We start from the raw sequence: 17,300 nt of genomic DNA, 5'->3' as shown, positions 1-17,300 counted from the left end.
GAATTTTTTTCCAGTATTTTTCCAATATTTCTTCTCTGTCCTCTGTATTTTCCTCTTGTGGACTGCCTATTAGACATGTGTTGGACTTCCTCATCCTCTCATCTGAAGTTCTTAACCTCTTTGATTTGTTCCATCTCTTGATTTTTTTTTTTAACTTGCAGTCTTTTACCCCCTGCCCAGGTGCCATCCTGGTGTCTTAGGGTACAGCTCCGGTGACCATGTCCTCAGCTCCATGGCTTCTTCCCCCAGTGATGTCATGAAGTGCTACGGTCCACTGTGCTGGGCTTCTCCCTGGCCTTCACCTTGTATATGCAGTTGCCTACTTAGGTCCCCATTTGGCCATCCAGTGGGCATGTCAGACATTGTATCTGAGTTTTTGCATCACAGTTCCCCTTACCAGTGTAGACATTCAGTCTCTCCATCTCAGTGAGTGCCCGCAAGAGCTTCCCTGCCTTTCTTGACTTCTGTTGATGGCCTTCAGCCTTCTCCAGTTAATAGGGAACTTCTGGTGCTACTGTCCTAATATGTGTGCTCAGTGCATTTTCCATTGCCAGTGATAACAGAAAGCTGTAGTCACCTTTAGACTGAATGAACAACTGCTATGAGGACCCCCCCCCCCCCCCCATTCTGTATATACTGACAGTTCCTCGGGGGGAGGGGAGTGCCTCTGCGCCTGCCTGCCCCTCCTGCTTGTGCCTGCCCTCACCTCTGGGCCAATTTTGCGTGATCTCCTGCATGTCCCTCCCTCTAGGCCTGGAGTGAAAGTTGCTCAGTCCTGTCCAACTCTTCGCGACCCCATGGACTATACAGTCCATGGAATTCTCCAGGCCAGAATACTGGAGTGGCTGGAGCCTCTCCTTCAGGGGATCTTCCCAACCCAGGGATCGAACCCAAGTCTTCTGCACTGCAGGTGGATTCTTTACCATCTGAGACACAAGGGAAGCTGGAGCCTTGACTAAAAGAAGGAGCCTCTGTTGTGGAGGCATATTACAGAGGAGTGCAGACCTGGCTTGCCCTCAGCCCCTGAGGGGAAGCCCCCGAGAGGAGGGACTCTGTTCTCCTCCTGTTTGTTGTTAGGGCTGGGCGCCTCATAGGCAGGCCCTTGTTACCTGTGAGGCGGCAGAGATAACTGGGGTAGAGTCCTTAAAGGAAGGAGGGTCTGCATTTCTGTAGGGAATTAAACCAGGAGCCAAGGAACCGAGGAGGGATATTTTACACAAGTGCAGGACAGAGGAAGAGTGTTTGGGCTCCAAAGTTTGGGGCGGTGGGCTGTTTCTCGGGAGTTGGCCAGGCCCGCTTTTGGTCCGGCCTTTGGAAGTTCTAAATGGTTGGGGCCGGCAGCTAATTCCCTTTGTGTTGTCCCTCGAGGTGTCCTGTTTCTTTTGGGGGGGGGGAGTTGGTGTGGGGGGCCCCGCTGCCAGACCGGCCGCCCCTGCCCGCGCTTTGTGCAGGTGGCGGTCATGCCCGACCCCGACGCCCCTCCGGAGCGGGGCAGCCTCCAGGCGCGGAGCGCGGCGGGCGGGGCGGCGCTGGCCGGCGGCGGGCGGGGCGGCCGCGGTCTGACGTGTCCGGGCGGGATTGGAGCCGCCGCCCTATATAGCCGCGGGGGCCCGGGCGCCTACCGGAGGAGCCTGCTTGCGGGAGCGGCGTGCGAGTGGGGGTCCCGGCCTCTCCCGCGGCGAGCGGACGGACGCACGGACGGGCGGGCGCCGCGCGGGGTGAGCAGGCCGGGTCGCGGGGCCGGTGCCGTGCCGGGACGTTGGGGCGCCTGGCTGCCGACGTGGAGCACCGGGCAGGGGGGGGGGGGGGGTTGGGGGGCCCTGGCTGCGGAGGCCCCCGGCCCCGCGGGGCGCCCCCCTGCCGGCCGGGGAGGGGAGGCTACGTGTCACCAGTGCGCATGGGCCGCGGCGCTGGCACCGGCCGAGCGAGAAAGTTTCCCGAGTCCCGCCGCGCCGGCCCGCCGCCCCCCGCCCTCCGGCCGCCCCCCGCGTGTGCGGCCCGGTCCCTGCGCCCCGGCCCTGGAGCTGCGGGGCGCCCCGACCTGCGCCAGGCCGGTGACGTGGGCGGCCCGCCGCCCCCTCCCCCGCCGCTCGCGGCCGGCGCGCCCCTCCCCCAGCCCAGCGGGGGCGGCGGGCCGGGGCCGGGGCCGGGGCCGGGGGCGGACGGGGCGGCAGGCCGGGGCCGGGGCTGCGGCTGCGGCTGGGCGGCGGGCCGGGTCGCGCCGCCTCACCTCCACCTGCGGCCGCTGGCCTGCTTGGCCGGGCGCGCCGCTCCCCTCGCGGCCTCAGCGCCGCTCGGACGCGCCCCGGGGCCCGCGGACGAGAAGGACCGCACGGAAAAGTACCGAACCCGGGCGGGAGGCAGGGCAGCCGGCGCGCTGCCCCTTTAAGCCTGTCCCCGCCCGCGGGCCCGCGTGGCCGGTGGGAGGGCCGTGCTGAGGTGGCATCTGCGAGTCCCTCCCGCGGCCGGTGCGGCTGGAGCGCGGCCTGAGACGTGCGAGCCTGGCTGCTTCCTCTCAAGTTTGCTCTGTCTCTTGAAAGCACTCTGAAAAGTCTCGTCCTTACAAGCTTGCTATGGGGATTAGAGCAAAGAATCGTAACTTTGCAGGAGGAGGACCGAAGCCCTGGGTGTCCCGGGTTTCCTGGTGCCCTCCGCGCTCAGTCCTGCCCAGGAGATACAGGAAGCGCTGAGGTCGCATTCGTTGGCTGAGAAAAAGTTCTTTCTGGACTGCCACTCCTGAGTTCCCTTTGCAGAAGACTTTCTTTTGAATGTGTAATTGAAAATATACAAGGGGATCAACTTACATTTTCTTGTTTACAAGGAAAAAACAAAATCCTTTTCTTAAAGATTTGTCCGTTGTACCTTCGTTAGGACCGAACATATGTGGCATCTTCACGTATGCCATGACTTCCCGTGGGGAGGCCAGTCCTGAACCATCCATCCTGTGGGAGCACTAGCCTGCTCTGGGATGGCGGGGGCAGAAGAGAAGCATCTCTGCTTCTGTCTAGCCTTCTCTTTTTGCCTCTAGTTCTGCTTCTTACAAAGTTCCATTTTGAAATGTGGGTTTTTGCTCTGGGTATTTATATTCTGAGAAACAAGACTAAAGTCCAGGCTGAGGGTGGTTTGAGATCTGCATTGGGTGGGCCTGAATGCTTCCCGCAGGGAAAGTCATTGAGAGCACCCACAGTGATGGAGGGACGGGCAGGTTTGGAGGCATTGAGAGCACCCCAATGATGAAGAGAGTCATGGCCAGGTGGTAAATGGGCTTCCCGTGCCTGAAGGAGTCCGGTGGGGAAGGTGGGCCTGTTCTCTGGGGGAAGAAGCAGCAGATGGGGTGTTCTGACAGCTCCGTGGGGAGCAGCGGCCCAGCTGGCCCCAGCATTGCTCAGACACTAGGGTCCCTCTCAGTCCTGATCGGAGCGGCAGCATCAAGCCAAGTGAGGAGCTGCGACAGCCGTATTTAGCCTCTGCTCCTCGTTAAGGTCTCCTGGGACTTGAGATGGCTGGTGAGGGCACTCAGATAGAGGCATCACCCGCCAGGAAGGCTCAGAGGGGGTTGAAAGGCCCCCGGGGGTGGGCCTGGTGTTGCAGGGGACAGTTTCTTGGGAGGGGGTACAGCAGGAGGGCTGGTGATGGCCCAGAGCCTCAGGACTGAGGACTGCACATGGCTTATCAGGTCGGCTCTAAGGTGGATGCTTAAGACAGGATCTTGAGACGTTTATAAGAAAAATAGAAGCCTGCTTTGGTGAGATCAGCCCTGATGTTCATCTGAGGCTCACCGTGGTCCATTCACCCCCAGCTGTGACAGCCTCCGCTCGAAATGCGGAGACTGCAGACCAGTGTATCCTGTCAAACCAGCTTGGAGTATTCTGTGGGTCCACTCTGTGCACTTAACTGCCCGAGGGCCTGTGCACATGTGAGGGCGTTGGGGGCCCTGATAGGCTGTTCCTCCACGAGCCACGTGGACTGAGGGTCAGTAGGGCGGCTGGCTGGGACCGAGCACAAGCGGCCTCAGCAGGAGCCGCGGGAGCCGGCCTGGTGTGTGACCCCAGGTGCAGGGTGGGGGTGGCACAGCCCTGTGGCTGGAGCGGGCGTGGCGTGGCTGCCTCGCTGCGCAGCCTGCCCTGTCCAGGGAGGCAGGGAGACTGTCGGCGCGAGGCTGGGGGGATGGCCTGGCATTGGGGTGGTCTTGGGGCGCGAACCTGCCTCTCAGAGGGCGGGTATGAGTGGGTTTTGAGACGCTGTCGGCACCCGGTGTGGGAGGCTCTTCAGGTGGAAGGTCAGCGGGTGTGGGCCTGCCAGGAGAGTGGGTGGGACCCTGGGTCCTGGCGGCCGTGGCGCTTCCCCGGGAGCACCCATGTCCCCGTCTGGGTGGGCCGTGTGTAGGCTGACAGGGCCCGGGGGGCCCAGGGCACCTCACCTTTCACCCCTGCTGGGGCCCGGTGTGGACGTGCGTCCCTGATGGTGTGATTTAATGGAAAGGATTTCTTTCTCCCTTGCCTTAGTCATTGAGACCTGCAGGTTAGAATTTGTCTTTAAATAAAATGGCCTCAGTCATTTTGTATCCACGCTTACCCCTTGAGGATGACATGTCGTGTGTGTTTGATGGGACTGGGCCCGCAGAGAGGGGCTGGCCTCTGGCTCACAGAACTTCCCCCATGTAACTCAAGTCCTTACGTTTAGAGGATTTTGGGGTTTTGTGTTTTTTAAATCCTGAAATACCACAGGTCTGTGTGCCCAGCTGGGACTTTGAGACCTTTTAAATCCAGAGTCACTGGCGCAACCGCAAGGGCTGTGCACCAGCTTCCTAGCTCCTGAGCACACTTGCATTATGAGGGAGTTTGGAGGAGGTGTTCCTCTCCAGTTCAGCAGGGCACTCTTGTCACTGAATTCTCCCATTCTGGACCGTGCCCACCCATGCCACACGTCCACTTTGTCGAGTGCATGTGGCAGCCTGCGTGCAGTGGCCAGTCACCTATTGGGCAGCCTCGCCATCCTGAGGTCCCCCACGGCCAGGTGACCCACACCCTCCTTCCTGACTGAGCAGTTCTTGGTTTTCCCAGGATGGCCTTTGAAAGTTCTTTCCAGCCCTGCTGTTTTATGGCCTGGTTTCTAAACCCCCAGTGTGTCATAAGGACCGAAGAACTTTTACAGGATAACAGCAAGAACAAAGTAACTACCAGAGACAGGGGCACTCTTAGATAGTAGCCCTCCGTCTCCCTGAGGAGGAGCGCCCTATCCGGCTGCACTCACTCGGTCAGGACACAGTGTTGCAGATCCTCTTCCTTCTGGCTCAGCAGAGATGAGCAAGAGGAGGACAGGAAAAAACACTTAGCCCCAAGGGGAACAAACATCAGTTTTGTGAGAGTTTTACTTCGAAGTGGTTACATGTAAAAGTTGCGGCACTTAAGGGATCACTCCCTGGGTCCCCGGGAAGCTTCCTCTGCAGTTCTAGCTCAGGCTTCACTGCAGTGTGTCTGAAGCACACGGCCTACTGGAAGGGCTTCTTCCTTTTGGGGGTTTTTTTTTTTTTTTTTTGGCCCCAAGAAATTTTCCTAGTATTGGTTAGTAGCCAAAGTGTAAATACCACTTTGACCTTTTCTGGTTGAGAGGCAAAAGGATCTGGGTTGTCGCATGCAGATAAGTAACTTTTCTCTGGTTTTCTTCCCCTCTCTTTTCCTGCCCCACAGCAGCAAAAGCTGGCAGGCTGACAGAGGCGGCCTCAGGACGGACCTTCTGGCTACTGACCGTTTTGCTGGTAAGTGTGTCCGGTCTCAAGGCTTCCTGGCCCTGGGCTGTGTGTCTACCCTCTTTCGTTGTGTATTGTCCTTAAGTTTCGAGCCGTTCTTCAGAGAGAAGCCCTGTCACTCACCTCCCAGTGTGGAGCGGAGCGTGCACTTGTGCCCTTCTGGTGGATGGCCCATCTGGTTTCCATCTACTTTTAATCTTTTCTACTTTTGTGTTTGCTGAGGGTATCTGAATTTGGACCTTGCTTCCAGAGCTTAATTTTTTTTTAATTTGGGGAGGGGTCTTACTGAATTGTAAAAGGGATGGAAAAAACTCACTAAAAATTACTTGACTCTCTTAGATTTTTTTGCCTCAGTGGCATAGAAACCCTGGGGGTGAGATTTATGAGCATAGGGTGCTCCTCTCTGCGGCAGTGTGGGGGCGCACCTGGGGTTGGGGAGGGCTCCCCCGTGCTGCTGAGCCCCATTCCACACGGGCACTATGGCTCTGAGAGCTGTGTGCCCAAGTCCACCCACGGCTGGGAGGTGTCCGCACTGCCCCCCTGTGCTGTCACCCTCGTCCCCAGAGCAGGGGGGCTGCCCTCCCGCGTCTCCTAGTAGCTCCTGTCCTATCGTGCATTTTATAAGCATCAGGAGGTGTGGCGATAGCAGGTTAACCGAGTAACTGAGATAGCTGTTACCAGAGCCCCTGGGGTGGATCTGGGGCTGGGGCCGGGGCGCCCCGTGTGGGGCAGGGGTTCGGATGGGTCCCTGCGCCGAACCTGTCGGCTGGAGCCTGGATCTGCTCCGTCTCGGGCAGGGGGTCGGTTCTCCGTTTGGCACCCTAGTCTGAGTCTTGGGCGCTCCTCACGTCGGCCACGCTGGTGGAGGAAGCCAGGTGTCCCCTGCTGGTGAAGCGGCGCCGTCCTCGGCTGCGCACGCCCCCGAGTGGCCGCCCTGGGCCTGCCTCTGACCCCCGTCCCCCTGCAGTGGTTCACCCGGATCGAGTGGCGGCCTGAGACCAACCATGAGCTCCGTTGCAGTTCTGACCCAGGAGAGCTTTGCTGAACACCGCAGTGGACTGGTTCCGCAACAGATCAAAGGTGAGGCGCCCCTGCACTCTGCTGGTCGCAGAGGGGCCTCTGCGCCCTGTGCTCTGAGCCGCGGCGCTGCAGGCTCCATTTCCACTGCCCTCGTCTGCAGAGCGAGGTTGGCCACGGGTGGCGGACGGATCGACAGCAGTGAGACTCAGAATGCGGACAGTGTGGCGAGCCAGGGACCTGGCCTTGGGGACTAACGGGTGCTCTTTCAGCATTCCTCTCTCCCTCGCTCTGCTGAACTGGACTCGGGGTGGCTGGCAGAGATGGGAGCCAGGCGTGACACACGCGCCACGTCGTCTTGGCATCTAGTGTAGGCATGCAGACGCCCGCCTGACAGTCTTTTCTGTCCCTTCAGAATCTGATGCGTATTTATGGCTGCAGGACAGCTTGATTTGAGGGCTCCATGTTCATCCAAAGCCCTTCATCTGGGCTTAGATTTTATAAAATTTTCAGTTGAAAGAGTAGCTTGTTCTACTCTTTGCTGTTCCTAACACTCCTTAAAGTTTTCCAGTAGTGGAATTGAGTATCAGTTCTAAAGTTTAATTAAAGTTAAAGATGTATTTCATTAGTCACAGCAACCGCATTTCAAGTGGCTCATCTCCAGGCAATGGAGACCAGAACTAGCCGCCTGCTTTGGTTCTCGGTGCCTGCAGGCTGGGTCTGCCACGTGATCCAAGACTCTGTGGGGTCCACATCCGCCCGGGGAGGGAGCAGGCCCTGCTGCGCTCCAGCAGCTGCTCACACGGAACCTTTCCTGGCCTCCGGGGCAGCCTGGCCACATGGCTGGAAGTGGTGACCTCGGAGTGTACACAGGCCTGCCTGACCCCAGAGGTCGTCCCTCTGCTATTGGCCCCTGCTGTTGCCAGACACTGCCCAGCCCAGGACCTCCAGGCATGACCCAGACAGGCACATTCCTGCTGGCGTTGTGGTGTTGGTGGGTCAGCATGTGGACGGTGAGGGCCTGTGGGTGGAGCCAGTGGTGCAGGGATCCTGATCCCCCCGGGTACTCCCTGTGGGTGGCGGGGGCGCAGAGATGGCCGCTCCCACGAGAGCCCTCCCAGCATCACCTGTGACGCTGGGTGCTGGCTGGAGTCTGCCTCCGGGTCCTCATGGGCAGTCTGGGCTGCAGCCTTGTTTTCTCCTGCAGGTTTAAGAGCTGGCCATGTGCCAGGCGTTGGGGGGGATGTGATTTTTTTCTTAAGAATACAAGATTAGAACATCTTGAGGGATGAAAAATCTGTGCCAAGGCCTGCCTTCCAGGAGCTCACCCCACAGGGAGTTGTGGGGCCCAGGGTCTGAGCTGAGACTCGCGGGGAGGCTGTGCAGGGGCTGGGGTGCCCTCAGGTCCAGAGTGGCCTGGCCAGTGCACATGCTGAACTTGAGGGTGCTGAGCCTGCTGGCCTTGGGGGCCCTTCCCTGTGGCTGAGTGAGGGATCGTTTTCAGCCGCTAGTGCTGTCTCTTCTTGGCGTGAAAGTGCGCCTCGTGTTTTCTCCATCTAATACTCCTGATCTGTGTTGGCCGGTCCAGTTGCCACTTTAACTTCCGAAGAGGAGAGTGACCCTCCAACCTACAAGGATGCCTTCCCCCCACTCCCCGAGAAAGCAGCCTGCCTGGAAAATGCCCAGGAGCCGGCTGGCGCCTGGAGTAACAAGATCCGGCCCATCAAGGCTTCAGTCATCACTCAGGTAAACGCTCCGTCCCACTTCACCTGCTGCTCCAAGTAGGAAGCCGTAGCAACTGATGGGAGGCGGTTTGGTTGGTTTTGGTTTTGGCCAAGAGGCTTGCAGATTCCTCATTCCCTGACCGGGGGTTGAACCTGGGCCTTTGGCAGTGAAAAGAAAGAAGCCTGACCACTGGACCACCAGGGAAATCCTGAGAGGGTTCTTGAACATCAAATATGAGATTGCTTTGGGCGTGAAAGGGAGCCTCTGGATTAAGGCAGTCTCCCCCCGCAACCCTGTGCCCAGCCCGGGACATAGGTCAGAACACATCCTCCTGCAGACCCTGCCCCATCTTCTTGTCCCACCCCAGGGTGGGCAGGGGGTCTGCGCCCGCTGTTCCCAGTCCTCCCCCACTGCACATGCCCCTCCTCCACTTAGCACCTCCCTGCGTGGCAGCCGGGTCCTCCCTTTTGCTCACGCCCCTAGCCCCTCCACCTCCCAGTTTACTTCCTTCGCTGACGTTGTCTCCTGCTGTGTGATGTCCCGTGTCTTCATTTGTACTTGGGGTGGGGGGTTTCCACTTCACTAGGACAGCAGCCTCCTGCCCTTGGGCACTTCCTGCTGGTCTCTTAACTGTCCTCCTAGACCTTGGAGCAGTAAGGAGAGGTGACAGTTATTTACGCGGTTCCTAGACACTTCTATCTCCTCTTAACCTTCCCTTTTTGACCTTTTCTGAGCAGGTGTTCCATGTACCGCTGGAGGAGAGGAAATACAAGGACATGAACCAGTTTGGAGAAGGTGAACAAGCAAAAATCTGTCTTGAGATCATGCAGAGAACCGGTGCTCACCTGGAGCTGTCTCTCGCCAAAGACCAGGGCCTGTCCATCATGGTTTCAGGGAAGCTGGACGCTGTCATGAAAGCCCGGAAAGACATTGTGGCCCGACTGCAGACTCAGGTGCGTGCTCCCAGTGGGCCTCCCCGGGAGGGCGTCTGGCCCTGTGGCTCCTGCTCCGTCATGCGCTCTCCCGCGTGGGCGGGGCTGGAGGGTTCAGGTAGGACGGCAGCATTCAGAGCCTCCTGACTCTGCTAGTGGAAAACCAGTGGCTCGGTCATAGGCCTAGGACACTGCTGCCTTTGCTCTGCAGGTGCAGAAGCTAAGAGCTAAAGGCCCAGACGGTGGGGTGAGGACATGCGTGTGTCGATGAGCCAGGTGAGCCAGTTCCGGCTCTGAGGGCCAGCAAGTACGTGTGCTATTTAAACACACACTCCCCGCCCCGGGCTTGGGAAATCACCAGTGCCGTAGTCCTTAGGCATCTGATACCAGAACTTGGAGTTGATTGGGGAACTATTGTCATAAAGAAGTAAATCGGTGATTGATGAGTTTTTCCCTTAACACTGAAGTGAATGCAGAGAATGTTTATTAAAATGTATGACGGAGCTTTAGGTGGGCTCAGTTAGAAATGAGGGTTCTTTCTGCCTGTTGCTGAGTCTCTTGAGCCTTGGGGGAGCTGGTCTCAGTGCAGGGGTTCGGAGATGGGAGTCTGATGCATGGGGGGCTTAGTGGGGGCGCTGCACTGTGGAACCCCAGGCTCTCACACTCACAGCTGAAGGGCACGTTCAGGTAATTTGTCAGCTGTCCAGTGTAGGGAGTGGAAAATGTGTCTACGTTGTTGCATATTGTGGCTGGTGCCGGCAGCTCTGCTGGCTGGTGAGCGTTGAGGTGGGTTTTCATTGAGCATCTGAGGCGTTCCTCCCGCCCCCCACTTTTACTTTACAGCAAATCCCAGACACGTTCTCCTGCGGATAATTTTGTGTGGGCTCCCTCTCTTCTATTTCATTGAACATAGCCACGTGTCGTTAACTCACTTCTCAAAGTCGACAGTGGTTTCCTAATGTCCCCACGTCAGCCCAGGCAGCGTGAGGGCTTCCTGCTCATCTTAGACGCTCCTTCTCTGCTGGGTTCTTCCTCCGTGTCCAGATGCGGCCGCCCGCTCGCTCATTCCTCAGCAGGGCCCCCCTCACCTCTTTTTTAGTGCCGCTGGTCTGTTTGGGGGACACACAGGGGTTTGGTTGTCCCACTGCCCCACATTTTTCCTGTGCAGTGGGGGCAGATCTGGGGGCCTGGCTGCTCCATGTCTGTCTTATACGGGGAGAAAACGTGTGGGTGGTGCTCCTATACCTGCTGCCATCCTCAGATGGTCTGGCCATTCTCTTGTCTAGTCGTTCTGTCAGCCTTGCTCATTGCTGCCCAGGTTCATGCAGTTCAGAGACCTTGGCTCCCAAATCGTCAGGACAGGACTTTGACGTGAGACAGGCACGATCCATTGTTGGTCCTTTTCCCCTTGGTTTTTTAGACCAAATTGGCGCTCTGGCATCTTCACTGGTGGTCTGTGCATCTTTTTAGTGTCATTGTGAACTTCTGGTGTGTTGATTAGTTGTGTTTTCTGCAGAACTTGCCTCATCTCTGATGAGGGAGCTCCTTCAAGTGGGCACCCTGCCACTTTCTGACATAAGCGTTCATCTGAACCACTTCCTTATTTCTAACACAGAGAGATGTGTGACCTGATCTTCACTGTCTGCTTCCACAGACCTGAATATCCCAGAGCCCTGGAGGTTCATAGTGGGAAGTTGCATGAGTTCAAACTCAAGTGTCTTATTTAAGATGAAAGACGTTTACGCTTTGAGATCACTGAAATAATTCTCTATCAAGGTTATGCTATCATCTTGATACATAGGTTATGCTTTTATCTTGATACATAGTTAGGTTCACTTGTTTTTAGTTTATTTACATTTTTTAAGCCTGCGTGCTCAGTTGTGCCTGACTCTCTGACCTCATGGATTGTAGCCCACCAGACTCCTCTGTCCATGGGATTCTCCAGGCAAGAATACTGGAGTGGGTTGCCGTTTCCTACTCCAGGGGATCACCCAACCCAAGGATTGAAGTCAGGTCTCCTGCGTCTTCTGCATTGGCGGGCAGATGTTTTACTTAACTAACCATTGAGCCACCCGGGAAGCTTTCAGTTTTCTAAAAAGTGCTTAAAGTGCTTAAACCTGTGATTGCCGAGTCAGCCCCGTATAAGCCCTCCTGGCCCTGTTCTCCCTGCGGGGGCGCCATGCTTGGTCTTTGCGGGTGTGTTCTTCCGCTGAGGCAGGAGGCTGCCTCTCGGTGCAGCGGGTCCTGGGTGGTGCGCACAGTGGCGGGCGGTGGCTCCCGTCCCCTAGACAGTTGCCCGGACTCAGCTGTGCTGAGATGTGTGTGCACATGTGGGGCTGTGTCCCAGTCAAGCGCTGCGTGCACATGCGGTTTGCTGTTTTGCACAGTGTGTCTTGGGGGAGCTTTACTAGCAGTGAGAGGGGTTCAGAGGGTGCCTGCATCTGGGGTTTTGCTGAAGCAGCAGACACACCTCCCCTCAGCGCTGTGCGTGTGTCCGCCCGTTGGCTTTCTCACAGCCTCGCCAGGCTGTCAAGTGCTCAGGCTTTGGACTCTGAAAGGAGGCTGCTAATACTCTTAATTTACGTTTTCTCTGTGCACGGTCTGTTCTCTTCCCTCTGCTGTCACGTTCAAGTTGTCCATCTGGCTTGACGTGCTCTTGAAAGCCCTTTATCAGTAATGTACGTTACCTGTAGTGTGTCCACGTTTGCCATCTGTGTTTTGATCTTGGTATGTTTTGCTGTGTGAGGTTCATTCTTATGTAGTCAAATTCATTAATTCTTTTTTTTTTTAGCTGTTGCTAGGAAGGTTTCGTTTTACTTTTGGGTTGTAAGGAAGTTTATTCTTATTTTGTTGGATGATTATAAAGACGTTGTTGTATTTCAGTTCCTGATCTGTTTGGAATTTGTGTGAATTAAAAGTTTTTCCGCAGTGGCAGTTTTCATCAAGCCCTAAATTTTTGTGCTGACTTGGGTCTGTTCCTGGGTTCTGAGCTAGCCTGTCCCTCCACGTGCTCGTGTTGCTTGTTTTAGTGGTAATGGTTTTAGACTGCAGCATCGAGTCCAGTCACTGCTCTCGTTCAGGATGTCCTTTCTGTTCCCTTCTGTTCTGCCCTGCAAGTGTGCTCATCTGCTCTCTGCCCTGAGCGGTGTTAGACTCCCCAGGGCTGTGCTCTGGCCTGGGAGGCACGTGTCCCGCCGCCTCTGTTCTGTGTCCAGCCACTGAGACGAGTGGTCTTCCTGTCGCGTCTCCTAACCGCGTGTTGTCAGTCTGAGTGAGAGCTAACTTTTCTTCCTGCTGCAGTCAGTGAGAGTTGGGTGAAGCCGTGGTCTCTCCCACCGTCCCTGTGTGCAGTCTTGCACCTCTTCCTGTCTGGCCTGCATCTGCGCCGCTCTGTCGTGTCTCCTCTCGAGGGAAGCACTCTGGGCAGAGGGCGGGCATGCAGGGCCTTGACCTGCATGTCTCCTCCAAGTGCAGCTTCAGGGTCGAGCATGTGTCTGTGCTTTGTGTTAAAAATAGGTATCCTTTGGTTTCTGTTTCCTTGCAAATTTTTGTCACGAGAGGATGTAAATTTTACAGGGTTGATTGTTTGGTTTTTCTCTTCTTAGATCTAGAAACATGATGGATTATATAAGTGGATTTTCTAATATTGAGCCATTTTTAGAATAAACCTCATTTGTTCACCACTTTGTGTGCCATTTGGGAAGTGAGGATCTTGTTATTGCCTGTGATAGAATCTGACGTTTCTTTTGTAACTGTTGAACACTCTTCTCTGAGATTGAGCCCCTGGAGGAGGAGGAAGGCTGGCTGGTCTGGGGTTTCCTGGTGCTCTAGTGTCGGGAACCCTGCACCATTCTTTTCCTTTTTTCTTTTTCAAAGTCCTCTTGACTGATGACTGCTTTCTGTGTAGATTGAGAAACACTGGAGACCTCTCTCCCCTCCCAGAGTTTCCCTGTGACCTCAGAAAGCTGCTGAACTTCTGGCAGTTTGAGGATTTCGATTATTTTCGTTTTCTTTCCCCACATGAGTTGTCTGTTTTAACCGGTTGTGAGAGAGAGGGAGGAAGAGTTTATAACTACATGCAGGGCTCATGTCTGACAGGAGGAGCGTCCTGCTGCAGAAACAGAAGCTAATCTGGTTAGTCAGCGTGTGCCTGCTCTCCGGCCGCGGCCCGCCAGGCGTGCGGCGCCACTGAGCCCGGAACTGGCTCAGAGCTGGGCCAGGTGGAGAACCGATAGCTGAAGCTTGGGAGGCCTGTTCTGCACTCCCTGGGGCCCGCTGCCCAGAGGGGATGCTTCAGCTGAGCCTGTTGTCAAGCAGGGCCCGGGGCTGGTGAGGCGGGCATCGGTGGGACGGGCATCCTGACAAGGGAGAGTGCCGTGGAAAAGTGGCTTTTCTGGAACCTCCAAGTGTTTTTGTTTTCTTTGGTCCTTTTCCTGCCGTAGGCTTCAGCAACCGTTGCCATTCCCAAAGAGCACCATCGCTTTGTTATTGGCAAAAATGGAGAGAAACTGCAAGACTTGGAGCTAAAAACTGCAACCAAGATCCAGATCCCACGCCCGGATGACGCCAGCAATCAGATCAGGATCACGGGCACCAAGGAGGGCATCGAGAAGGCACGCCACGAGGTGCTGCTGATCTCCGCGGAGCAGGTGAGGCCGGCCCGTGTTTGCGGGGAGTGTCAGTGCGGGTGTGAGCCCACCACCTCTAGCCGGGCCCCCACGCCTGCCCTTCCCACCTGGGTGTGTGCTGTGGGTGTATCACGGTGTGGGTGTGATTCCCCCCGACCCCTAGCCGGGTGCGCACGCCTGCCCTTCCCACCTGTGTGTGTGTGTGTGTGTGTGAGAGAGAGAGACACACCCACCCCATCCACTCCCAGGCGGGCCCTCACATCTGCCCTTCCCACCCAGGACAAACGTGCTGTGGAGCGGCTCGAGGTGGAGAAGGCCTTCCACCCCTTCATTGCGGGGCCTTACAACCGGCTGGTGAGCGAGATCATGCAGGAGACGGGGACACGCATCAACATCCCGCCACCCAGCGTCAGCCGCACCGAGATCGTCTTCACCGGCGAGAAGGAGCAGCTGGCCCAGGCCGTGGCTCGCGTCAAGAAGATTTATGAGGAGAAGGTAGCGGCGGGGGAGGGAGAACCGCCCGCCCTGGCCATGGCCAGGCCTTTTAGTGATGCCAGCTCAGCTTCAGTTGCCCCAGTTCCCAGGGGCGATCCCCTCCGATGCTCCCCTGCACTGCGTGCGGAGGGCACCCTGCCCACGGCTGACCAGGCCTCTGAGGGAGCTGGGAGCTTGAGACAGTGGGCTTTGGGGTCTGAAACTGGTTCCTTTATTTGGGGAGAGGACGTGGCCTGTTTGTTTCTTCCTAGTTGTGATGGTTATTCAGATTGACTTAAGTTCTGCAGTCGTTCTTCTGAGGAGAGGACCCAGTTGATGATGAGCAGAGTTTCCGGGGATTGGCTGGTCATCATTTTCACTTTGGGGGCTCAGTCGCTGCAGTCGGGTCCCTGTGTCTTGCTCCCTGCCCCTCATTTTAACACCCTTGTGCACGGTGCTTCTACTTAGAAAAAGAAGACCACGACCATCGCAGTGGAGGTGAAGAAGTCCCAGCACAAGTATGTCATCGGTCCCAAGGGCAACTCCCTGCAGGAGATCCTGGAGAGAACCGGGGTCTCTGTGGAGATCCCGCCCTCGGACAGCGCCTCCGAGACGGTGATACTGCGAGGCGAGCCCGAGAAGCTGGGGCAGGCGCTGACTGAAGTCTACGCCAAGGTGACCTCCCCAGCGGTTACAGGACTGGGGTGGGGGTGCAAGGAGCACTCACCCTGGCAAGCCCCGCGGCCTGGTGGGCACGGGACCAGACTCTGCAGACCCATGGGTTTGTTTCCTGGTTCCCTAGGCCAACAGTTTCACCGTCTCCTCCGTCTCTGCTCCCTCCTGGCTCCACCGTTTCATCATCGGCAAGAAAGGGCAGAACCTGGCCAAAATCACTCAGCAGATGCCAAAGGTGAGGGGGGCTGTTTTCTGTGTTGCCTGGTGGATGGGGTCGTCCCCTCTCCAGCACTGGTTTTGTCCTGGGGGTACCTCTGAAGACCACTGGCGGGTTTTAGAGATGAGCTGTTGTGTGATTGTCAGCTGGTCCTCGGTTACTAGGGAGAGCAGAACACTTTTTTTTTCAAACATCCATGTTCCTTTGGGAGAGTGTCTCAAGAAGCATCTCATTTAGCTGTGAACGGTGTTGTGACTTGTGAGTAGTTACGCCTGAGAAGCCTGTGGTGCGGAGCAAGTGCTTGGGCCGTGGAGGTGGCGGAGGAGGGCCCCTCCGTCCAGCAGTCCCCAGTGCTCGGGGAGGCCCCTCGGTGCTCCAGTCCTCAGTGCTCTGGGGCTGCAGGAGATCCAGCGACCCTGTCAGGGACCCTGCGCATGGTGACTTGTTCCTGTTCTGCTTAGAGTGCTGGTCCCCACGGGGCGGCGTGAGCAGTGTGGTGTTGGGTGCTTCTGCAGTGGTTCTGGTGACACGTGGGGGGCCACGCTGTTGGCACACGGTGTTTCCTACCAAAGCCGCGGTCATCCGCACTCCCCCCTCACCTGTCCTGGAGCCCGTGGGTGGGCTGCAGCCCCCGAGAGCAGCCTGGGCTCCGGAGGGGCTTCTGCGCCGTGCTGTCCTCACAGCTGGGCCCGTGTTGGTGCGGCAGGTCCACATCGAGTTCACGGAGGGCGAGGACAAGATCACGCTGGAAGGCCCCACGGAGGACGTCAGCGTGGCCCAGGAGCAGATCGAGGCCATGGTCAAGGACCTGGTGAGGGGCCCCGGCCACGCCCCGAGCGCTGGCCGCGCAGGCACAGGGGCCTCGGGGCTGGGGGCGTCCCGGAGTTCAGGACGGCCTGGGGAGAGGGCCCCTGCCCAGAAGGAGGGTTTCTCGGGGGCCTGCAGCTGGGGGGGCACGGCCGTGGCAGCCACTGGCCTCCAGACTTCGATCCTGGTGGCCTGCCTGTCTGTGGGGAGATCTGGGCGCGTGTCGTGGACTCCGGTCTCCATGGCCTGCTCTGTGCTCCCCCCGCAGATTAACCGGATGGATTATGTAGAGATCAACATCGACCACAAGTTCCACAGACACCTCATTGGGAAGAGCGGAGCCAACAGTGAGTGAGGGGGCTCTCCAGGGCGCCAGGGGGTCCCCTGCAGAGCCTTGAACAGGGCCCCCCCTGAGGCTGGCGCTGAAGTTGCCGAGGGCCGTGTCCTCGTATTGAGCCAGACCTGCAGGGCTGGGATCTGCCCGCCAGAGCTTGCGCAGGCGCTGCTGACCACACGCCTGCAGGGCGAGCGGCCGGCTCGGAGCCGCCGAGAGAGCGCTCGGCCTGCGTCCACGGGTGTCGGCGTGGTTTATAATCCATTCCTCCCCTCAGTGTGACTGCACGGCCCCACAGTCCTCTCCAGCCCTGAGCAGCCTGCCGCTGGCCGTGACCCCGGGCACCCCGTTAGCCTGCCCTCCTGAGCTCCACACTGCAGTCCTTCTTGCTCAGAGTCCACGGGGGCAAGTCACTGCCGCGGCTTCCTCAGCATCAGGCCCATGTGCTGGGCTCCGTACAGGAGGCACGCTGCTGCCCGCTGCTCGGCCCACACGCTCACCTTCCACAGGAGGTGTGGGACAGTTTCTGACCCTGACGCCTGGTCTGTCCCCGGAAGGACAGGCCGCTTCGGTGTCTGGCCTGCTTCCTCCTGGCTCCCTTGCTCACCTGGGTTTTCTCTCCTGTGAACTCTGCTGCCTGCCTGCGGTGCCCTTGGCGCTTGTCCTGCGAGGACCAGCCCAGGGCAGCCGTGCCCCCCAGAGGCTGCCCCACGCGGGCCGCTCCCGCTGTGTCTGCGTGTGC

At 57.8% G+C, this 17,300-nt stretch overlaps 1 protein-coding gene across 5 annotated transcripts in view; it reads left to right on the top strand.

Annotated features, from left to right (window-relative positions):
- HDLBP (high density lipoprotein binding protein) overlaps nt 1-17,300 on the top strand; it is a 55,141-nt gene that overhangs the window by 25,011 nt on the left and 12,830 nt on the right. For 2 of the 5 annotated variants that reach the window (XM_061122672.1, XM_061122668.1), the window contains exons 2-11: nt 5,691-5,758; nt 6,717-6,829; nt 8,355-8,512; nt 9,229-9,444; nt 13,866-14,072; nt 14,331-14,546; nt 14,994-15,200; nt 15,328-15,435; nt 16,124-16,228; nt 16,493-16,571. In XM_061122672.1, the coding sequence (XP_060978655.1) occupies nt 6,754-6,829; nt 8,355-8,512; nt 9,229-9,444; nt 13,866-14,072; nt 14,331-14,546; nt 14,994-15,200; nt 15,328-15,435; nt 16,124-16,228; nt 16,493-16,571 (1,372 nt within the window). In that variant the 5' untranslated portion in view covers nt 5,691-5,758; nt 6,717-6,753. Of the gene's footprint in view, nt 1-1,595; nt 1,719-5,690; nt 5,759-6,716; nt 6,830-8,354; nt 8,513-9,228; nt 9,445-13,865; nt 14,073-14,330; nt 14,547-14,993; nt 15,201-15,327; nt 15,436-16,123; nt 16,229-16,492; nt 16,572-17,300 lie in introns of those variants that run through there. The other 3 variants (XM_061122669.1, XM_061122673.1, XM_061122671.1) reach the window with 3 other exon arrangements.

This window comes from Dama dama, chromosome 20, assembly GCF_033118175.1.
Source record: "Dama dama isolate Ldn47 chromosome 20, ASM3311817v1, whole genome shotgun sequence".
NCBI classification, from domain to species: Eukaryota; Metazoa; Chordata; class Mammalia; order Artiodactyla; family Cervidae; genus Dama; species Dama dama.
The sequence above is the reverse complement of the archived record's forward strand: the minus strand, read 5'-3'. Positions and strand labels throughout refer to the sequence as shown.